The sequence below is a fragment of the Stegodyphus dumicola genome, chromosome 8, assembly GCF_044657685.1.
Source record: "Stegodyphus dumicola isolate Sdum_Otavi_A_Nest chromosome 8, ASM4465768v1".
Classification (NCBI taxonomy): Eukaryota; Metazoa; Arthropoda; class Arachnida; order Araneae; family Eresidae; genus Stegodyphus; species Stegodyphus dumicola.
Genome location: NC_140775.1, coordinates 190,022,851 through 190,047,187, shown reverse-complemented (window position 1 = coordinate 190,047,187; position 24,337 = coordinate 190,022,851). Strand labels below are relative to the sequence as shown.

General features: G+C 34.5%; 1 protein-coding gene and 1 non-coding gene across 3 annotated transcripts; one reads left to right on the top strand and one right to left on the bottom strand.

Moving 5' to 3' along the window:
• Positions 1 to 289: 289 nt before the first annotated feature.
• LOC118190845 (uncharacterized) lies at positions 290 to 23,479 on the bottom strand. 2 transcript variants are annotated; one of them, XM_035361623.2, is made up of 5 exons: positions 23,339 to 23,479; positions 12,686 to 12,880; positions 10,061 to 10,192; positions 3,714 to 3,963; positions 290 to 2,058 (listed from the first exon to the last, which is right to left on the bottom strand). In XM_035361623.2, exons 2-5 carry the CDS (start codon positions 12,851 to 12,853, stop codon positions 1,121 to 1,123), a joined length of 1,488 nt encoding a protein of 495 aa, XP_035217514.1. In that variant the 5' UTR covers positions 12,854 to 12,880; positions 23,339 to 23,479; the 3' UTR covers positions 290 to 1,120. The 2 variants fall into 2 exon arrangements, with proteins under 2 accessions (XP_035217514.1, XP_085678959.1); XM_085822833.1 differs by lacking the exon at positions 23,339 to 23,479 and adding an exon at positions 18,276 to 18,406.
• Positions 6,985 to 7,066, top strand: TRNAL-AAG (transfer RNA leucine (anticodon AAG)). The gene has a single exon. It is a non-coding gene; the product is annotated as a tRNA-Leu (tRNA).
• Positions 23,480 to 24,337: the final 858 nt, after the last annotated feature.

Below are 24,337 nucleotides of genomic sequence, written 5' to 3'. Positions count from 1 at the left end.
TTTTAAATAAGATATTTTTGAACGAAATGCCCTGTATATTTTAGAAATGGAATCCGCACATAAAAGTAGGGATACATCCATGTCAAAACATAAACTTCCATGTCATTTTGGCAACACCTAAAATTTACATGCTACTGATTGGACGTTGAGTTTGTCAGTTTGGGCAATAAAAACGGTGGCTACTTTAATAAGGAAATACCTAAGCCGATTTTCCAAGTACAAGTCAAAAACGTTTTGAAATTATAATTTATATTTTTATCCGAGTATGTTAAAAACATGAGCAAATCTGTAGTTTTTAATTTTTTATTAAAACTTCATGAAATTAAAAGCAGAAATACAAACACAAGTAGATGTATATATAGAGAAGCATACAAATAATGATGAGTGAATTTAGGTGACACAGATAAAAACGTGCATCAGTTTTATCAATGGGTATTATACGTATTAATAATGGAATGAGTACATGAATTACTAATCCCACAAAATGGCACTAAAAGTATTTTTTGTAAGCTTCTCACGCTATTCACTTCATTCGCATGTGCAGTTTAACAAAATATTCAATTATCAGTCTATCCTACGAATAAAATTTAAAAACTAGCATATGAAGCTAAAACCATTTTTAGCATCTGCTGGTCTCTGTTGGTATTTTCTCGCAGTGCTTGTCAAGGCATAATGTTAGGATTGATAAACTAACACACCACATGAACTTATAGATGCTACCAGTCTGCTTGCTTTATTTCGATTTCAAAACTCCGTATTGCAGAATATTTTGATTCGGCCAATTACGATACTGCTAATGGAATGAAAATGTTAAAACATCTATTTAAATTCGAATACTTTGTGACGCACCAAGAAGCACTTCATGATTTATGAGTCTTCTACGTCTTGGCAGCTGGGAATCTTAGACAGTTCCAAAATGAATCCATTAATTTTTAAGTCTTATGATAAGGCTATCAGGATATATTCTGGAGGTAAACTGTTGACTTTCACCCTTGAATATGGTCTAATAAAAGCCAGTAACTGATCTGCGTTTTATAACAATGCTATGAGTACTTGTAAACTTTGGATCCCCACTTGCGTTCAAGACAAGATCGTATAAGCTGAAAACGCTATGTTTCCTTTACAGTAACCAAAAATCTTTGTACCTTCTTCCTCCTAAAGTAAATTCGCGAGAAGATCTTTCAGCTTCGTATCTTTTCGCGTTAAGAGTGGACGAAAATCTGTCATTTTTTCTTCTGCTTTGCTTTTTCTGTCCTCTCCCAGATTTACTGCTTTTATCACGATGCTCATGTAAATTTCTACTCTCTTTGCGGTTATCTTCGAAGGTCTGCTTCCTTGGTGTCGAATGAGCGTTAGTATTGAAACGATTCCCATTCTCTTGTCTGTCTTCCAAACTGGTATCACCTCTGGGACTCCGCTCAAAATTTTGCCTTCCTTCTATAAAGGGAAAGCCACTTCTGCCACCATGGGTTTTGGAAGAGAATGCTTTACCATCAAAATTATTGGTATTCTGGTGACGAATATTGTGCTTATTGTATTGATGTCCATTATTATAAGTGTTCGCATTATATCCGTTATTATCAGAATTGTTAGACTTGTGGTGATGCCCGTTGTTATTTTTTCGATTATAATGCTGTTTCTTATGGTCCTCGGCATCATGTACGCTCGCATTTGGCTTCTCAATTTGCTGAGGCAAATCAAGCGAGTTTTCATTCGTTTGCCTTGAAGAGTAAAATTCTCCTCTTTTACTCTGATACCTTTTGCTGTAGTGATTTCGGTTTTTTTCGTCGTGATATTTATGTCGGCTTCCGTTTTTGCGATTTTGTTTGGTTGTCTCTAGAGTATAATCTGGGTATTTGTCATTTGCTTCATTCTGGTAGTATCCTTGTTTCCTTCTCTTAGGATTGGGAGCTTTGCCACGAACGTCGTTTGGACTAGGCCTGAAGTTAAAGACATCCGAACTTCTTTCGATGGCGATATCTGCACAACCCCTGAAGGTCTCTTGGGGTCCACAGCCTAGAGCGGATTGTCCATTCTCACATAGTCCCCAGTTGTTACCTTAAATAATAACAAATCTTCGACTTAACTTTTCATTAAATGCAAACAACTTACACATTTATTTCTGAATACGAAGGAAGCTTTAAATACAGTTAAATGATAATTAAATTTGGGTACTGAAATGTAAATTTGTAAATTTAAAAAAAAAAATTAAATTGAGGACTTTGTATCAGAGACTAGATTCAGTATATTCAGATTTTTAGGCTTACCTTATGTATTTTTTTTCATATCTTGCATGTTATTCTTAATACCCTTAATTTTTATAAGTTAATTAGTTTTCAAAAATATTCCTTGGTATACAGGGATTTTGTAAAATTCTTTTATAAGGTATATTTTAATTTTATAACAGTTTGTAGAGTCATTAGGTTAACTGGAAGCAGAAAAGATGAAAAATATGCAACCGCCTTCGCCGGGAATCGAGCAACGGACCTTTGGAATACCGGCCCAGCGTGCTACCGTTACACCACGAAGGCACGCTAGGGAAGAGGGAGAAATATCTTATATACTCCCCTTTTTAAACGGTGACTAGGGTTTTAGGGGACCTAGTCGCCAAATCCTGGGTGAGGAGAATCATCATCCACAACACTTTTTAGTTCGGGCGCCACTTGTAGAGTCATTAGGTTAATTGGAAGCAGAAAAGATGAAAAATATGCAACCGCCTTCGCTGGGAATCGAACCACGGACCTTTGAAATACCGGTCCAGTGTGCTACCGTTACACCACGAAGGCACGCTAGGGAAGTGGGAGAAATACCTGATAAGTCCTTTTAATTAGATTGTGCTATCCTATCGACTGTTATTTCAACTTTCAGCTCCCTACCAAAATGAGTTTTTAGAATGGCGTTGAATGCAAATGAGTAAATAGTATAAAAGGAAGGTTTATAGGGTTCCCCTTATTTAGCATAACAAATTAAAAATATTTTAAGTTTGATTTCCTGTTCTAAACTTCTCAACTTCCCCTCACATTCTCTCGCCAGGATGTAAATTTAAAGTTAAGTGAAGTGCTATTTAAACGTATGAATATTTCAGTTTTTTCAAGAGCGTGTTTCGCTAGCCAAGTGCACATTTCGTTGTTATTTCGCGGTCACGCTAGTAAGCCTCTTGGAATTATCAGATTAGTGTCACGCCGATTAGATTTCTGTGAATCCACCTCTTAGGCGTAAACATAAGTGCGCTCTTGCACTGTTTATTTCAGGTTTGACTTGTATTATATTCTACGTTTTAATTCCCACCGCAAGAGGACGGTGTTTTTGTAACGCACGAAGCCCGTACCTTTCTGTTAAATTAGTTTGAATTGATAAAGGGTTACTTTTCACCCTTTCTTCTGTGCTAGTAATTTATTCACGCCTGTGCGAGAATTCGCTAGGTTACGTTCGTACAGACGCCACGAAAAGTTCTCTTCAGAATTCATTTTAAAGCAGTTTTATAATTTTTTTGGAGGAAACGAGACTTTTATTCTGTTCTTACGTACAGATATCACTCAAAAACATCGTTAAATTGCATTCGATAGCGGTCAAAATGGATATTTTCGTTGAAATATGCTGCCTGAAACTTTTCGCGATTACAATACTTCCTTTTTACTTCGTAAAAGGAAGTACAAAGGAATATTGAGAAACTACGGTTAAGAGAGCAAGACTGTACTGGTGAATTCACTTACCTGCTACGTACGTCCACTGAAACACACATTGAGAGCATGTGAGGCCTTTCGGGAGTTGTAGATGTACTGTTATGTCTCCTCTACCTCTATCCCCGATATAGTAACGTGTTCCGATTCCACCGGCTTCTCTCAGTATATGTTTGTCTAAACATTCTTGCGTGGCTTCTTTCTTGGGATTGTTATTCGGACATAGCTTGAATTCAAAATAGCCTCGGTGGTTTGTGGTAACCTCTACAGTAGCTTCCATGACCTATAAAACAGATTAAGAAAAAATGAGACACAGATTAAGAATAAATGAGCAATAACAATACTAAAAATTATTATTATTATCATCATTATTATTTCGTTTGGCTTTTAAATGTAACGGGAAAATGCCTAACGGGAACACCAAACATTAAATTTAAACATTGCACAGAATTTTACTGTGCAAAACAACTTTATATATATAAAAAAATCAATTAAATGTATTACATATAAAAAATTACAATGAAATGAGCAATATCCCTTAATACAAATATTAATTATGCTAATTTAGAAGACAAACAACAAAAATCAGGGTTATATTTTCAAATTTTCACGTGACTAGTTTCGATGGTTTTACCGAACCCTCATCCTCAGCTGCAAAAGCGCAAATAAACGAGATAAGATATAATGATAAGATAAGATAAGAAAGCCTGGATAAGAGATACGCTACTGGCGCCATCTGTTGATGAAACCAGAACTAAAACATAATTTCTTTAAAGGCAAAGATGGATTGGAATTAGGGTCGTTAACAAGAACAGAAAGATTTTTTTGAATGTGAAATACCTCTAGAACATCCAGTTCACCAATGGAAGATGTTTTTTTGAATAATTTTGGAAACAGAAAACTTGAAAGTGTGATTTTCTGACCAACAAGGTTGGGCAACAGAAGTGACTTCTGTGTTTCCTTTTTTCTAACATATGCCTCATGCTCCTTAACAGAAATTCCAAGGCTCGCTTAGTTTGGCCAATGTAAATTAAACCACACTGGCAAGGAATCCTGTAAATACCCCAGGAATTCATATTCGGAATGGGGTTCTTGAGTTTGTTGTTTGACTTTTAAATTAATATTTGTTCCGCGTGTTATTGTATCTTAATTAATTATGCTAGTAAATAAATTTAGCAACTTCCAGTTGCCTTCTGTCGACAAACGTACAGCATCCAAGAGAAACATTAAATTTAAAAACTGCGCAGAATTATCGCCCTCATTTTTTCGAGTGGCAACAGTGCTGATATCAGCAACAATGCCAACAGAGACATATCAGTGGCAACAATGGTTGCGTGCCATTGTTGCTGATATAACGGAAGAGAATGATCCATTTGATGCTATTTCCTCAAAAATAAATAAATAAATAAATAAATTAAATTAAAAAAATCTCATTCGAATTTAAAAAAAAATCGCTTGGAGGTGCGCTGGCTGTTGTCTAGATGGACCCCCCCCCCTCATGTAACAAATTTCGTAGCTCTGGGTTTATTAGCTTACGCGCAGCACGAAAGAAAGACACACACACGCAGACTTTTCCTTTTGATTATATGTAGAGATAACAACAATTAAGAGTAGCAATGTCAGTAATAAATAATAGCTAACAGTAATGATAATAAGAAGAAAATAAATCAATTTATAATCTAACATGCAATTTCAAAATCATTTGAGAAATAGTAAGCCAGTAAAAAATAAGACGAATTTAAACATTTACCTCCCCTGTCCTCAACTAGAATTATTCATAAAAAATATTGATATCGATTGGTTTTTCCTTTTTTTCTGCAGTAATTTATTTATTTCAATTATTTTCCAGTAAAATTTCTATTAAAAATGCTTTATTTCAGAGGAAATATGAAAGTGAATTATAAGCCCTGATATTAAATTAAGATGTTAAAATTGGTATTAAAGCATTTATTAGCTGCTATAAATAGAAATTTCGAAGCCCTTTTCTAATAGCTTTTCAATTTCTTGCTGCGTAAATTACACAAATTAAAAATAATTATGATGACAATTTAATTGCATTTTTATTACCTAAATAACATTCTGGAGACTGTACGAAATGCGAAGAATAAATAAGTTACTTTTTAGAAAGCCTTTCTAGGAACTGTATGACGAACTGTGTCCTTACAGGCCAATAAAATTTTTAGAATTTAGCGAAGCATCGAACAACAAAATTTTGGCGTCGCTAAATTTTTAGAATTTAGGGAGGCACTAGGCAGCAGAATTGAAGAGGGACCAAAATCTTTAAAACTTATAGAGGCACCGGCTAGCATAAAATAAAACACCCAAAGCTTCTCCTAGAAGTGTAAAAGCCTGTATTCAGCCTTGACCGAAAGTGTGAGTACTGCCCCATAAAATAACATCCACTCCCCCCCCCACACACATACAGATAAAAAGTAAAAATAAAAATCTGATTTTAAATTACGTCCAAAGGGACGTTTTTTAACACTTTGTCTGTTACCTTTATTTATTAAATATCACGTTCTTTGCACTTAAACCATAAAATTCAGTTCAAGAGCAACATCGCAAAATAGTTTTAAATCGAGCATATCCTTTAGAATTTCCGATACAGAGTCTCACGCGCTGAAGATAATTTTTTTTTTTTTTTCCTGTTCAACGTTGCCATGGTTTCCTTTGAAATTCTTGAGTTTGTTAATCAAAAATTCATTAAAGTTTTACAAAATATGAAATCGATCATAAAACTAATTCCAAATTTCAAATTTGGGCTTCCACCTGTTCATATTCGCAGTAGGATTACGTCATTCAAAATTCGATAGCTCTATGTACCGTTGTTTTATCACAATGCGAGAAATATACCTACATTTATGCAGATTTTTCATTATTTAATTTCTTCAAATATAATGCAGGACTGTAACATTTGTTGGCAACAGTTTGAAAAGTGAAACGGACATTTATAGTGAACCAACGCAAAACGAAAACAATAATCCTTCAGGGACAAAGCCCTTTGAACTAAAAAACTTCCTTTTCCACATTCTCATAAGATAGATTTGTATTCCTCCAATAAAAAGACAATAATTAAATTTTCAACTGCACTCCGTAGGTAACAGTTTCGGAATGAAAAAAAAAAAAAAAAAAAAAAATTCCCGAACAAGGTGGAATAGAAAAGAACTTCAAAAATAGCTCTATTTTCTTACCCACACTAGTTGGATCCGATCCAGTTCTATTTTCGAAACCATTTGTGTTCGACATAAAGCTATTATCAGTTTAGATGGAATTTGTATTGTTCAGCTTATCGTTAAAAGCAAGGGGTAGCGTGGCCGAGCGGTCTAAGGCGCTGGTTTAAGGCACCAGTCTCTTCGGGGGCGTGGGTTTGAATCCCACCGCTGCGAAGTATTCATTTTTAAAGGTAGCGCTAATTTATTGAAACATGAGTAGCGAATACAAAAAGCGTTCTAATTACAGAGGACGTTAGAGTCATATTTACTCAGCATGTAATTCATGTAGGTTGATGTACCTTTTATGTGTCTCGTTACAAATATTTTTGCTTAGTCGTACGCTGCAAAGGAAGCATTGTAATCGCGAAAAATTTCCCTTTTCATATTACATTCCCATTTCACAAGTCCGATAAAATGTTAATAAAATTTATTTTTATCAAAAGAAATAGGAAATAGAACAGAATATAGAACAGAATGCTGGAATTTTCCTCAAAGATATTTACAAGTGATCACAACATCACGCAATGTAATCAGTAGTTATTCTTTAAAATACTAAAAACGTTAAATAGAATGCAATCCAAAGCTAATCCGATCAACAGTAACAGCACCAGCTAACTCAACAACAACTGAGTTGAGACGTTTGTTTCTCTCCGGCTTTTTAAAGCTTTTAATCGGTCACGAGAAGGTTCTAGTAATTTTTTTTGCTTCTCGAGATTTCTGGAAACCAACAAGAGGATGGAATTACGGTTACAGCTAATACAGTACGCAATTACATTTATTCAATTTGAATATAAATTACGAGATATCTGTTTAGTAAATGTTAAATGCACGTGCGCTTGTATTTCTCTTAAAATATGCCCCGTGCTGCATTGCAAGGAGAAATAAAACAATTTTAGTTATAATTCTACTAAAAAAATGTAACTAAATACAAAATTCGTAACAATAGGTAACTATTGTTTATAGCACGAGGGCTCACATCACGGAGTCACACGTCATTCAACTCTTATGCAAGTAAAATATATGTATGAAATATGGTAAACCAAAACTACTCAGTGTTCAAAATAATGTCATTAATTTAAATCGTTTCTTTTTGTAAAGTTATAGACTTAACTTAAACCTCCGTCACTCATCTTCCTCATCCCGCCACAAATTTTTGCGATTATATAAAGAGTCTGCTGAAATGAGTTTTCATGTGATTTTCTTTACAGATGGCTGCAAGATGATCAACAAGTTTGGCCTTGCATTTGTCCTTAATGAAGACCATTCCGAGGTTTGTTATTTTAGACACCTCCTACGGAATGAATACACAGTTTTTTAAGCAGAACTTCTGTGTATTTATCTTGCCCTCACATTCCTCAAGGATGATGGGACATCATCCTTAAGGTACCTTATTTGTTCTGATTCTCTTTCTTCTCTTCACCTTCTAAACAATATTACCAAGTACGACATATTAGTTATCGAAACCCTTTTAAATGTTAGTTCGCTTAGAAATAGAGAATTGATATCCGTTTTGCTTATGTGCATACTCATCCCGGTTTCTATGGAAATGAAAGAGCTGATTTCTTAGCTAAAGATGGCTTAAAGTTACCCATTGATATCGACATTAGCATTCTAAAGACCTATTAGAAGTCCTTTCATCCTTCTTATAAGAAGCTTTTAGCTAAGTGGAATGAGGAATATATTTCATCTTGTAATGCTTAGGTCACCAAAACGTTCTTTTCTCCTATTTACCATAGACTGCATTCCGAGTCTTTCCTCTCTATTAATTTTAAAGTTTCTCAGTTTTTATCTGGTTACGGTAAATTTGAAAGTTTCCTGTTTCGTTTCAATCTAAGATTAAACAATTTATGTGAATGTTCAAAAAGAGTGCTTCAGGATGTGGAACACTTGGTTTTCTTATGCTCTACATTTGATGTCCCTAGATTATGCTTGCAGAACGATTTGAAAATGTTCGGAGTGACTTGGACAGTGAACGTATCTGTTTTCGTGAAGTCCAGACTGCTGTTCTCTGCTTTTGTTCTTTTTATTTTTATTGTTCTTTTTATTTATGCACGTAACTTTTAATGTTTTAGTTAGCGTACTTCTGTAAGCCCTGTATTGTACATCTGTGGTATGTTTTCAAATAAAAAAAAAGTAAACTTAAACTGATCAATGTACAAAAGTAATTATTTTATTTAAATTCTTCTTAGTTGAGCAGCTGATCAATGCTATTCAAAAACATAAAAAAATGAAAATATTGCACTGATTCGATCAAAGAATTTTGTAAAGAATATCTTTAAAAGTTAGATTTGCGTGTGGATGCTTTACGAATGGATGGATACTTGTGTATGCCTTACAAAAGGAGTCTGAGGAGTTTCTGAATCATTAGTAGCTGTAGAAACTAAACTGGGGTGGTCCGTGAGTGGAACAGATAACGCATGTAATACATCAAAAACATTTACTATTATAATAGAATTTGATAAAAGCTAAAAATAGTTTAGAAGTTGGGTTTGGTTTGGTTTATTGAGATTACGGCAAAGCTCACTAGGGCTATCTGCCTAAGGGTAGGGATGCCTCCATGGAGGACTTTCTAAGGGAAACTGGCTCGTACACACGTTACACATGGGGAAAACCACGAAAACGCCCATACAGCCAGCCCGTTCGCGGGATTCTAACCTCGGACCGAACTATCAGTGTTCAGCGACTTTACCGCTCGGCCACTGGTGGGCCTTAGAAGTTGGGGAAACTAAAGAGTTCCAAATTAAGTCTTATGACAGTCACAGCTTATAAGACAAAGTTACGTTTAGAAAATTGCCGATCAGCAGCCGAGCGGTAAAGTCGCTGAACACTAGTAGTTCGGTCCGCGGTTCGAATCCCGCGAACGGGCTGGCTGCATGGGTGTTTTTGTGGCTTTCCCCATGTGTAACGTGTATAAGAGCCAGTTTCCCTTAGAAAGTCCTCCACGAAGGCATCCCTTCCCTTAGGCAGATAGCCCTCGAGGCTTTGCCGTAATTAAATAACTAACCTAACCTAACCTTTCAAAAATCTATGTTGAATCTATGTTTATCTATGTGAATCTATGTTGTTTCTATGTTGAGCTGCCTCTTGAAAGACATGTAAACGATGTTTTACTGTATTTACTGGATTTTAACTACATTCCTATGCAATTAAAAAAATTAAATAGCTTACTTGTCCCGATAAATAGCGTCTAGAAATTATTCCTCTTCCATACTTTCCTCCCGCTTCATTGTCTCTGGGATGTGGCATGTCGTAGGGATCCCCACAGATTCCGCATTTGCCGCCGTTCCTCTGCCACTGCACCTGAAACATTTACCATTTACATTTTTATAAATGTAAATGTACAAAGAAAAATTTAGGAATTTTCTTAAAATATATGTCATTATAGTTTATTCAATTGCGTCATTTAATAATAAATTTCTAATAGTGTTAGTAATTTTGTACAAAATACAAACAGGATAATTAAATGCTTCGTAAGATAAAGAAGATAAAGTTATACCTCTTAATCTTCAACTATGAATAATCGAAAATGATTCTGTGGTGTCTAACGCTCTTTGCTATCATAAATATCACTAGATCTCTCCCACTTTCTTGGCGAGCCTTCGTGGTGTAGTGGTTCTGCACGCTGGGCAGGTATTCCAGAGGTCCGTGGTTCGATTCCCGGCGAAGGCGGTTGCTAGTTTTTCCTCCTGCCTGCTGGGATTGTTAATAGCAAATGGATTTGTTTCAGTTTGCTTTGAAGGATTGGTTAATAGGTCAGGTAATTCTAGTAAATAAGTTTCAAAGAAGTGCAACAAATATGTAAGAGTGTTTTTTAAGAGCGAAAATACGGAAACCATAATGCGTGTCCAAAGTGAAAAATCTATCCTTTTTATTGGAAGGGGGTACGAAATAACCCAGCCATTCAGAAAACGCTCTCATGTCTATACTTGTTGGTGTTGTAGTTATTGGAAAGGTCATATACTGTTTTAGTACACTAATTTTTTCCAGCTTAAAATATTCCAGTTCGTTTTGGAAAACTTGATTCAATTTATTTATTTATCAGAATTGACCCTGGTGGGATACAATTGTTTTGTTCTTTATCGGAAGCTAGGTATTTTCTTTCATTGATAATATAGCAACAGATGCAGCAGCTAGAATTGAACTAAATTAAATTAATTTTTGGAATCCGTAACATCTAATTTCTCGTAATTCAATCACGTTTGTTTTGTTCTCATATAAACATTCAATTAATTCCATACAATAATCCTAATAATTTATATTATACAAATATCTTTGTAATTCTATACTCGTAATACAATCTTAATAAATGCAATAGTCTTAATAATTAATAATTAAAATACAGTAATCTTTGCATTCGCGTTTTTGTTATCAGGATGAAAAAGATACTACTGTATGTCAGCATAAATAGATTGTCTTTCCTTGGTACTGTATTTGAATGCATTTTTAACTTAACTGCTTAAAATCGAATTTAAATTTATTAATTTGTTAAGTCTGAATATCAATGCGTCCTTTTATCACTAATTGTATATTAATCAACATTTCGTTATGAAGTATTTCTGTAATCAAGTTTTATCAGCTGCAACGCTAACATTGCATCAAAAAAACCTGCAAAATCATTGTTGTAAAATTTACATTAAGTTTTAATTTTATAAGATTGTTTCCCTAAAAAACTGCGAAACTAAAAAGACATATACGGATTATATGATATGTATTACTTACGAAATTATTCGTTAAAAAAAAATCTAAATGTTTTCAGATTTTAGCGGTTGCTCAAGGATTTGCTATAGTTTTTTACGTTCTCATTGATGTTGCACTTCACCAATCTACTATTGCAATAATTGAAAACCCACTTTTACCCCCTTTTTACCTTTGTTACTAAGCATCGTTTTTTCGCACTTACGTCATTACAATTTGACAGAAAAAAAAAATTAAAAGCTTTAAGGATTATGTTCATTTTATCAACACTTAAATTTTAAATTCCTTTCCTGTCGATTCTTAATTTCAACTTACTACTTCCGGCAAGAACGTAGCTTTAGAATAACGGCTGAATACATAATGAGGAAGAGCGGAATATAACCGCGAAGTTCTTCGGTCTTGGAGAGAGAGATACTAGGTATTCTGTCTACACGCGTCCGCCTTTTTTAGACTACTCTCTCGTAAGCTCGGCTGTATTTTAGGCCCTTGATAGCTTCGCAGTCAATTAGCACTTATATCACATAAAATTCGATTCAACAGCAAATTCACAAAATATTTAAAAGCAGTACATGTTTAGAATTTCCGATAGATAGTCTCGTGCGCTGGAAATAAAAGTGTTTTACTCCGTACTGTATTGCCACTTGTTACTTTCAGATCGTCGAGTTTGTTAATTAAAAATTCATAAAAATTTCACAAAATAGGAAATAGTAATAAGAAATATGTAATATCATTCTGTGAAAATATTGAATATTTTTAATAAGACCGATCATTAATTAAGTGCATTTTCTTATTAAAATCAGTCGGATTCAAAACTAAGTAACAAATATTAAGAACTTAATCTATTGCTCATTCAGTTTTAAAGATAAATATCTTATATCTTGTAGAATGGCAACAGACTCGAAAGAAAAGTTAAACGACGCATTTATAGTGATTGGGCACAAACCCCAATTCGAAACTGATAGCCCCTTTTGTTCTGATAATGTATATTTGCCGTTGAAAGTTGACTTTTTTCGGGATTTATTGGTGGCAGTTTTAAACGCCGAAACGATAATGAGGGCATTTGGAGTAACTAATTCTGAAAAAGACAAGCTCATTTACCTGCATACCACCGCAATAGAGAGCGTTGTCATTGAAGTTCTTCCTCGTTGGAAAACCGAGTCTCCACATACTGGATCGCGAGGGTGGTGACATGAGCCTTGCATGGCCCCATACAATGGCTGGAAGATGAAACAGTGCAAGAAGAAATAACCAGAATGTAGATGGCATTATAGCGAGAATTTTCGCTGCTTTCACCTATAGAAAAGAGAGTAAATGAATCAGGATTAATTTATTTAATTTGTTAGAACAGTTTTTGGAAGATTTATTTCCCAAACATAGCAGTGAATATTATCCACTACTAATTTTCGATAATTTATAAAAAAAATTTAATATTTAATAACGGTAATACTTTTTATAATTTGCATGTATTGTACACAGCAGAAAATACAAATAAGGCAATGTTAATCACGGCCTCAAGGCCTCTCACGGCTTCTCACAGCCTCAAGGAAATGACTAAAAATATTTAATTAAAAAAAAAATTTGAAAGCTTTCAGATTTTATATTACGGCCAAAGGTGCTTTTTTTAACGCTTTGTGTGTCACCTTTATTTATTAAATATCGTGTTCTTCGCACTTAAACCACATAAAAATTCAACTCAACAGCAATACCAGAAAATTTTTAAAAACAGCATATCTTGAGAATTTCCGATAGAATGTCTCGCGTGCTGGAGATAAAAAAAATTTTTTCGTACAGTGCTGCAATTACTCGCTTTAACATCGTTGAATTTGCTAATCAGAAATTCATTGAAACAAGTTGCTCAGTCTTGCTCGAGTTTGATTGAACAAGATTGATTCAATCAAGTTTTAAAAAATATGAAATATATAATAAAACAAATTCGAAATTCAAAATTCGGCCTTCCAGGGTGTTCGGGTGAAGGATTACGTTTTTCAAAATTGGATGGCTCTAGGTACCGTCGTTTTTTCACAGTGCGAGAAAAATGAATACATTCATGCAGAATTTACATTGTTTAATTTCTTTAAATATAATTCAAGGCGATAATACTTGGTGGCAACAATTTAAAAGTGATTCGCCGTTTCTACTGTAACGCCACAAGATGCCGTTTTGAGACTAATACCCCTTCTCAGTAATTAGTTTTCCCCTTTGGGCTAAAAATATGTTATTAAAAGTTCGAACATCGAAGCATATTTAAACATTCGAGTGAAACGTAGTCTTGAGACGGCGTCTTTTCTTTAATATGTTCTCAAACTGCCAATGAAAATGTATCAGCCCATTTACATATGGAATAAACAGAAATTCATTGCGATTAAACTGTAAGCAAAAATTAAGTGAACTATGGGACGGTCATCGAATTTTTCAAATCTTACTTGCCTGCATCTAGAAAGCCGCAGATTTGCCTCTTACGTCATTTCTACGTTCGATAGGGTGTACCAGTATGCGTAGCCTATAAGGTATTTCTCCCACTTTCCTAGCGTCCTTCGTGGTGTAGTGGTTCTGCACGCTAGGCCGGTATTCCAGAGGTCCGTGGTTCGATTCCCGGCGAAGACGTTTGCTATTTTTCATCTTTTCTGCCTCTAAAAAAATCCTAATGACTCTACAAGCATTTCTCACTTGAAAAGAAACAGGTCTCCAAAGAAATCCATATTAACAGATATTCGTTTGATTTCTGTTCTAAAAACTGTTGGTACGACCAGCGTGGCTCCAAGCATCTGAAAGTTCATCCTAGGAAAAGATGCCAGGAAAAGTATCCATCGAATCAATAGATATCCAAACAAATTTTGTACCAGCACGTATCCCACCAAAGAGGTAACTAATCCAACCAATAAGTGTCCAACCAAAGAAGTATCAATAGGTATCCATCCAACCTATTGGACTATTCAATAGGTATCCAATAGGTAACCAACTTATTGCATGGTACCTATTGAACTATCCAAATTGCCTTACGTTTCTTCTATTTGTATAAAGAACTACAGTACTAGGTAAGATTTTATGTATTTGTTCATTTTTTTGCTGACTATATCACTAAGTATGAAATGAGTTTCATGCCGCCCCTACTATTGTATATTGATGATAATTTTCCTACTTGCGATAGAGTCTGGCAGACCAACCGTAAGGTAAGTGTGCTTTGTATTAACGAAATGTGTCTTCAGTGCAACGTCTTGGAGATATTCATGGCAGTCAAAGTGCTGCTCCCATCTCCCAAACACACTTGCCAAGTCATCATACGAAATATTCTCAATCTTCTGATAAATTGCAATTTTTAATCCTATTAATATCTTGTGGGTACAGATAAGAACGGGAGCTTTATGATAGTCCTACCAAAAAAAAATTTTGCTTCATGTCCTGGAGTCTTACCTCTTGGGTTGGTTGGAACTAGAGTCTTACCTCTAGTTCTCCAGAACTGTCCGCAACAAACTGTATTTTCGGCGTATATGAAAATTAAAGTTTCCATATATACCATAGCTGAATGTAACTGTCTTAAAAATGGAATTTTTCAGAAAACTGTGAATGTCATGCCGTTGATTCGTTTCGTCCCGTTCCTAGAGAGAAAGTGTTCCTAGAAACTGATAGCAATGTTTTGAATGCAAGGGACATTTCTAAGATATTGTCCTGAACAACTGTACATTACCTCTTATACAGTATTCTTGTATTGCTGTAGAAAAATGGCATATTTTATGAATCCAAGACACTAATTTACATAACTATGTTGAGTTGAATTTCTCACTGTGTGGATTCATTGTGTAATCCTACCTTCAAATGAGCATAATATTAAATGTTGTACGCTATGTAGTGAGAAAGTCAGTGATCGTATTTGATCATAACTGATCAACTTATATTTATGGAACCTAATTTATAAAAATAAGACAAAAAATGTTAACTTAGCAATTAAGATCGTATTGGTGTATTTAATTATGGCAAAGCACACTAGGGCTACCTGCTTAAGGGGAGAGATGCCTTTCGTGGAGGACTTTCTAAGGGAAACTGGCTCGTATACACGTTCCACATGGGGAAAACCACGAAAACGCCCATGCAGCCAGCCCGTTCGCGGGATTCGAACCTCGGACCGAAGTACCAGTGTTCAGCGACTTTACCGCTCGGCCGCTGGTAGGCGCAATTAAGATCGTAAATAAAATTAAGACTAAAAATGTTAACGTAGTAATTAAGTTTTAGACGCAAGTAAAACTAAAAAATTAAAAATGTTAACATAGCAAATGAATTTAAGACCGTAAATAAAATTAAAGACTAAAAACTTTAATGTAGCAATTAAGTTTAAAATCGCAAATAAAAATAATGACTAAATTGCTGACGTAGCAATTAAGTTTGAAACCGTAAATAAAACTAAAGGCTGAAAATTCTGAGGTAACAATTAAAGTTATAAGACTTCAAATAAAATTAAAAACTAAAAATGCTAACGTAGCAATTAAGTTAGCATACTATAAAATTCACAGAAATTCTTGCGGCGATGAGGTTTCTATCCTAATTAATAAACTTTAGTGTAATTCCTACGCATACAAAATTAAGCTGGTGAAAGTTAATAAATGTTTATATCAGATGCACTGAGGATAAATTATGTTTTCATACGGAAATTATAATTCCAGAAAGTTGGTTTGAATAAATTTTGGAAGTAATATAGAAGAAAATATTTCCAGCAAACTTTTCAAACTGCTTGAAGAAAAATGTTTTTTTATCTTCCAAAATAAAAATTTTGCACCTATTACTGACAGTTTATTAGAGATTTATTCATATTTAAACAATAGTCTCTTATTGATGTATTATTATATGCGTTACATACTGATCTCGTGAAACAACTTCCGACGGCTTAAAACAAATATTGGATTAAATCCAATATTAAATGCTAAAACAAATATAACTATACGTAAATAAATGCTAAAACAAATGTTTTGTAAATAAATAGTTAGAAACTATTTTTGGCGAAATTCAGTTACAGTTAAATCCTTTTTTTTTCCCCCTTTCTTTCTTTCTTTTTTTTAGTTCAAAGGGGCTTTATTCCTGAAGGACTATTGTTCATGTTTTGCGATTTTGCGTTGAATCACTATAAATGTCCGCTTCACTTTTCAAACTGTTGCCACCAAATGTTAGAGTCTTGCATTATATTTGAAGAAATTAAATAATGAAAAATCTGCCTAAATGCATATCTATTTCTAGCATTGTGATAAAACAACGGTACATAGAGCCATTGAATTTTGAATGACGTAATCCTACTGCGAATATGGGCATGTGGAAGCCCAAATTTGAAATTTGGAATATCTTTTATTATCGATTTCATATTTTGTGAAACTTTAACGAATTTTTGAGTAACAAACTCAACGATTTGAAAGCGAGCAATGGCAACAATCTACGGGGGGGGGGGAACCTTTTTATTTCTAGCACGCGGAACTGTGTATCGGAAATTCTAAAGATAGGCTCTTTTTAAAATTATTTTGCGACATTGCTATTGAACTGAAATTTATGGTTTAAGTGCGAAGAACATGATATTTAATAAATAAAAGTAACAAACACACAAAACGTTAAAGAAAAACGGCCCTTTGGACGTAATTTAAGATTTAATTTTTTTTTTTTTTTTTTTTTCTATTTCCAATTGGTCAAAAGAAAGATAAACCTCCTGTGTGGTGAAAAATTTATATATCATTTCTCCCTCATAACATCTATGTCTAGCTCATACATATTATTTTATTATAATTTTATACATATTATTTTATTTTAAATTATAATTTGTGTTTACATTCATAAATACAAACTAAATGAATTCTAAATAAATTTAAACCAATGAGTTACTTAACAATGAGTTTGTTAATCGAAAATTCAATAAAATTTTACAAAATAGTAAATATGAAATTTTAAATTAAAAATTGGGAGAATTCTAGGTGCACAAATTCGGGTAGAAGACAACGTTATTCAGAATTTGATAGCTCTGGGTGCCGTAGTTTTTCCCCAGTGCGAGAAACATACGTACATTCATGCACATTATTCATTATTTAATTTCTTTAAAAATAATACAGGGCGATAATATTTGGTGGCAACAATTTGAAAACTGAATCAGCCTTTTATAGCGGTTCAATGCAAAATCCCGTTTCGAGATTAATAGCCCATTCGGGCTAACATCCGTTTTGGGTTAAAAATATTAACGTAGCAGTTGGGTTTAACACCTAACTACTACAAGTGAGCTATTGCGCAAAATTATCAAAATAAGCTGTTTAATATTTTCCTAAATATTATAATAATTTAAGAAATGGGTACATTTAATAATTTTTATTAATGCTATCATTAGAAAATCAATTTTAAAAACATTTAATAAAAAATAACTGTTTCAAATCAAAGAAACTGGTAAGAAAACCGTTAAAACTAATCACCTAAAGGCTGAAGGGGCTATTGATTAAGGATTATTTAATTGCATAATGGTTAATTATAAAATTCAAACTTGAAGAAAAAAAAATTAGGCTTTAAATATCAGTGCTTCTGTATAAATGTAACAACTATTAAAATACAACATATAGTGCTCAAACTTGCAAGCAAAATACTTCAAAACTAATAAGACTTACTTCAAAACTAATAAGACTGATTTTTAACAGTTCAGTAATAGAAATCAAAGATAAAAGTTTCGTTAACTCACCTTCAGAAGGGCTTCTGATACAAAACATAACACAAAACACCTACGCATTGTATTTATATATTCTGTAATGTCTATGGTAATATCCGTAAGCATTTCCTTCCATTTTTGGAGAGAAATACCTCGCTCACGTTAGAAAAAAAAAAAAAAAAAAAAAAAAAAAAAAAAAAAAAATCAGAATTACAGTGAATGTAAAATTTTAGGAAAGGCCTTTGAACTCCTCGTATGAGTCAGAGATACTGAGATACACGCACGGTTGGAAAATCCCGTTACGGCAAGTACCCCCATGATGCCACCAGTAACATCTAAATAAAAAGTCAGGAAATAAATAAATAAACAGTCCCAGTTTGGTTTGGAACTTCAAGGGGATTCGTCATCATTGCCCCGTTCCCTGTGGGGCAAAAGATTTGCGGTAGGTATATGAGAAACCGGAGCAAAGGGGTGGAGAGCACTATTTCCGTTCTCACGGATTCTAATTCTAGGTCATTAGACGATATTTTGGAAATTTCAGTAGAAGAAGGGTGTGAAAGAAATTCGGTGACTTATTTGTGCAATTTAGATACAGCAAACGAACAACTATTTGAGCTGAATACGACCACACTGGACTTGCGTAATCGATTCTTAGGATAATCGATTCACGAGAATCATCGATTTTTCATATTTAAAAAGAAGCGACTGTTTCAAGCAAACAATTATAAATGATATTTCAAGAGTTAGGAAAGATAATTGTTAAAATAAGAAACGTAAATTTTCTCCAAAAAAATTAAGAGTACGCCATTCGGAATAATACGAAATTATATAGTTCTCCCATTCAGTAAAATTGCAAAAATTAAGTTCTTGTGAAGAAAAATTAATAAATTAAATAAAATTATTAAAAATAATTTAATAAAATAAATTAATTCTGTTGTCAATAAAATTAACGTTTCCAAATTATGGAAACAATTAACTCTTCAAGAATATTCAAACGGAGAAAAAAGATTCGAGATTTTAGATCTCAAATTTTTCAAAATTTATAGAATTTGAGGAAGCAAGATTCGAATGCCTCATGCTTACATGTAGCTATTGGTACTCGCCCGTTGGTTCATCCTTACTATTGGTATTCTCTTGTTAGACAGCGCCCACCAGCGGCCGAGCGGTAAAGTCGCTGAACACTGGTAGTTCGGTCCGAGGTTCGAATCCCGCGAACGGGCTGGCTGCATGGGTGTTTTCGTGGTTTTCCCCATGTGTAACGTGTATACGAGCCAGTTTCCCTTAGAAAGTCCTCCACGAAGGCATCCCTCCTCTTAGGCAAATAGCCCTAGTGTGTTTTGCCATAATTAAATACACCATACCTTGTTAGACAGCAAGATTCGAATGCCTCTTTTTACCTGTAGTTATTGGTAACTGCTCGTTGGTTCATCCTTACTAATGGTATTCGCTCGTTAGACAGCAAGATTCAAATGTCTCATCCTTCGTCGTAGCTATTGGTATTCGCTCGTTGGTTCATTCTTACTACTGGTATTCGCTCGTTGGACAGCAAGATTCGAAGTCCTCACCCTTGGTTGTAGCTATTGGCATTTGCTCTTTGGTTCATCCTTACTATTGGTGTTCCCTTGTTGGAAAGCAAGATTCGAATGCCTCATCCTTACATGTAGCTATTTGTATTCGCTCGTTAGTCCATCCTTACTATTGGTATTCTCTTGTTAGCCAGCAAGATTCGAATGCCTCATTCTTAGTTGTAGTTATTGCTAATTGCTCGTTGGTTCATTCTTACTATTGGTATTCGCTCGTTGGACAGCAAGATTCGAAGTCCTCATCGTTAGTTGTAGGTATTCGCATTTGCTCGTTGGTTCAACCTTACTACTGGCATTCGCTCATTAGATAGCAAGATTCGAATGCCTCATTCTTAGTTGTAGTTATTGCTAATTGCTCGTTGGTTCATCCTTACTATTGGTATTCTCTTGTTGGACAGCAAGATTCAAATTCCTCATTCTTAGTTGTAGTTATTGGTAATTGCTCGTTGGTTAACCCTTACTAGTGGTGTTCGCTCATTAGACAGCAAGATTCAAATGCCTCATCCTTTGTCGTAGCTATTGGTATTTGCTCGTTGGTTCATTCTTCCTACTGGTATTCGCTCGTTGGACAGCAAGATTCAAAGTCCTCATATCCTTAGTTGTAGCTATTGTCATTTGCTCTTTGGTTCACCCTTACTATTGGTGTTCCCTCGTTGGACAGCAAGATTCGAATGCCTCATCCTTACATGTAGCTATTTGTATTCGCTCGTTAGTTCATCCTATTGGTTTGTACTATTGGTATTCTCTTGTTAGCCAGCAAGATTCGAATGCCTCATTCTTAGTTGTAGTTATTGCTAATTGCTCGTTGGTTCATTCTTACTACTGGTATACGCTCGTTGGACAGCAAGATTCGAAGTCCTCATCGTTAGTTGTAGGTATTCGCATTTGCTCGTTGGTTCAACCTTACTACTGGCATTCGCTCATTAGATAGCAAGATTCGAATGCCTCATTATTAGTTGTAGTTATTGCTAATTGCTCGTTGGTTCATCCTTACTATTGGTATTCTCTTGTTGGACAGCAAGATTCGAATTCCTCATTCTTAGTTGTAGTTATTGGTAATTGCTCGTTGGTTAACCCTTACTAGTGGTGTTCGCTCGTTAGACAGCAAGATTCAAATGCCTCATCCTTTGTCGTAGCTATTGGTATTTGCTCGTTGGTTCATTCTTCCTACTGGTATTCGCTCGTTGGACAGCAAGATTCAAAGTCCTCATCCTTAGTTGTAGCTATTGTCATTTGCTCTTTGGTTCACCCTTACTATTGGTGTTCCCTCGTTGGACAGCAAGATTCGAATGCCTCATCCTTACATGTAGCTATTTGTATTCGCTCGTTAGTTCATCCTATTGGTTTGTACTATTGGTATTCTCTTGTTAGCCAGCAAGATTCGAATGCCTCATTCTTAGTTGTAGTTATTGCTAATTGCTCGTTGGTTCATTCTTACTACTGGTATACGCTCGTTGGACAGCAAGATTCGAAGTCCTCATCGTTAGTTGTAGGTATTCGCATTTGCTCGTTGGTTCAACCTTACTACTGGCATTCGCTCATTAGATAGCAAGATTCGAATGCCTCTTTCTTACTATTAGCATTCGCTCGTTAAATAACAAGATTCGAATGCCTCATCCTTACTTCTAGCTATTGGTATTCGCTCGTTGGTTTATCCTTACTATTGGTATTCGCTCGTTGGACAGCAACATTCGAATGCTTCACTCTTAGTTGTAGCTATTGGTATTCGCTCGTATTACGGATTCTTATTGTGCTTTCAGTTGCTGTATGGCTTAAATGGAATTCATAAAACAAGCAACAACCTAGAAGATCGTCAAATACTCAAGTTCGACCTCCGCGTATACTCAAAATATGGAATGCCTTGGAGCATGTTTAGGTTTGCCAAAAAAAGTATTCTCGTTACTTTTCCTTCAAATCAATAGCAACAATTTGTAGAGACATTAGTTTTTTATATCCTGGAGACAAGAAAAATGAGCAGTGTCTTCCCTGGGACTCGAACCTGGACCTCACGAATACGCGCCCAGTGTGCTACCGTTACACTACGAAGGCATGGGGGATGCAAGGAGAAAACATCTTATATACTACCCCTTTTAAAGGGCGACTGAGGATGAGGGAATCCAATCGTCAAATCCTGGTGGTGACGAATTATCGTCCATCAACGTTCGGGCTCAACTGTAGAGTCATTTAGTTTTTATCATTCCCTTGATGCTGGAGACATGAAAAATGAGCAATGCCCTCCCCAGAACCCTTGAACCTGGACCCCTCGAATATGAACCGAGTGTGCTACCGTTACACCACGAAGGCATGCTGGACAGAGGGAGAAAATACCGTATAAACCTTAGTTAGTTTAAGATGATATATCAGTGAAAGAATGTCAAGCTGTGATAAACCCTTTAGAACCTTTAAAAATTCCAGCTTATTCTAATACTTTTTGTTTGTTTGAGAAATTTTTGCGTCGAAAATTTATTTGAGGTTCATTTTTCTTTTTTATGCAATATCCTTTCATATTCAACTTCCGCTGCTGCCTTCAAATTTGAAGTACACACTTTTGAATAATCAAAATAATCTTAAAGACCACTGTAAAAGACATGAATTTACAGAAAGGAAATATTCAAAATTCATAGTCTCAAAAAACTAAATAATTATATTCCTAACTAAATGATTATGAAGAGAAAATAGTTTAAACACGATATTTGCTCTTGGAAGTCAAGAATCATAAAAGCATTGAGAGTGGAATAAATATTATTTATAAATTTTCATTAAATTTTAGGATATTTCATTGCTTGTTAAGCAAAAATTAACAAAATGGAAGATTATATACAATAATTATCCGATTTTATTAAATTTTAATTGACTGAAGTTGGATAATAAGCAATCCCATATAAAATGCTTATTAGAACTGCTTTATAAAAATTTAACAAATGTTATTCTCAAGAAAACTAAAATGCTTTATAAACATTTTAGCTTATAAACTTATAAAACGAAAAATATTTACTGGAATTCATTTACATCCCCTAACATGAAAACTTTTTTCAAGTTCCTGCTAAATCACAAAACTCTCGTTTCAGTTTTTGCTCTGATCTTATGCTTTCAAATTGTTATAGATAACTTTCAAAGAAATAAAAATATAAAATTAAATTAATTCACACAAATTTAGAATATTGGGAATAGACCGAATTTTAACAATAAGTTGCCAACCCTCAGCATCAAAATAAGGTATAGTTTTCAGGGAAAAATGAAATTTCTGTACCATAGTAATGTAAAATATGCATTGGTGTTACAAACAAGGAATTTTCAAGCTATCTGAGCAAAAATTTTCAAAAGCTATATATCCAGATGAGGTACATGATTATAAAATAAGCTTAAAGTTGGGGATAAGTATCCATTTCATAAAACATGGTTTAATACTATTAAATTATACATGTATTTATTCTTTTCCCATTTTTTTCGCCCATGATATTTATGTACCATCCTTAAACCCAATAAAAAAAGACCTCACTCAAAAAGACTCACCTAATTTGATCTAATCCGTGACGAGAGCTGCGTAAACTGAGGACTTTTGAAAGCATACAAACACATGTTTTCTCTCAAGATCAGTTTTGTGTTTGAGAAGACATCTTTCGCTTTAAAATTTTATTTATAGGTGTGTTTGCCTCTTAACGTTCCGTGTGGTCAATCACACAGCACGATCATATTGACCACATAAATCTTGAATATCCTCCGCTTCACTACCTTCAAGCCAGCAAATAGGGTAAAAGCTACAAATAAAAGGCATCGCTGGGCAAAATATTTGATTTGTTTTTTCATTTTCATTTCGAGATAAATAAATAGAAAAAATTGTCTTTTTCGAGCGAAAAAGAAAATTCTTCTTGTTCTTTCTGGTTACTTACTACGGAAACGCTTATAAATAAATTTTAAGGTTCGAAGCGTTTTCGTTGCTTTCTGCCTTCCTTTCCTTCGAACTGAGCTCTAAATTGCTTCGGAAAGCTATAAGGAAAGTTCTGGAATGTTTGCAAGGTTCTAGGAAGTCGAGTTATGAGAAGTACGCCCTTCTTGTGGTATCGTTTACTTGGAGATGGAGTGTACCTGGTATGAATAAAACGAGCAGAAACAATAGGGCGTGATTGTCTTTTCTTTGAAGTTCTACCGTGGAAAAGTACTCACAAAGAGTGTTAATGCAACAACTACTGGCTTCCGTTCGCATCTGTAATGCAAATAGGTGTTGGGTAATGTGGTTTACTAGAATTTTGTGAAGATTGATGGAGACAATGTACCTGGGGAATTTCCATACTCACATAAGCATCAAATATTTGATATATTTTATGACTATTAAGATTTCCTATTGCAAAATTATTACGTTATGAGTATTTTTATGGAGCCATTGCAATCGGAAAGTTTAAAAAAAAAATGTAAAGATCATAGCAATGAAATTTTTAGCGTGTCTTATGCAGCACTTCCCCGTTGTAAGCTGCTAGATGCGTCGCAATCCTGTTATAATTCAACTAATATTGC

Excerpts from the sequence above, each read along its gene's own strand:
- LOC118190845 (XM_085822833.1), bottom strand. The coding sequence starts at position 18,368 with ATGCTTACGGATATTACCATAGACATTACAGAATATATAAATACAATG. Across the intron at positions 12,881-18,275 it reads TATCAGAAGCCCTTCTGAAG|GTGAAAGCAGCGAAAATTCT; the intron begins GTGAGTTAACGA and ends TCTTTTCTATAG. Across the intron at positions 2,059-3,713 it reads TCAGTGGACGTACGTAGCAG|GTAACAACTGGGGACTATGT; the intron begins GTAAGTGAATTC and ends TTATTATTTAAG.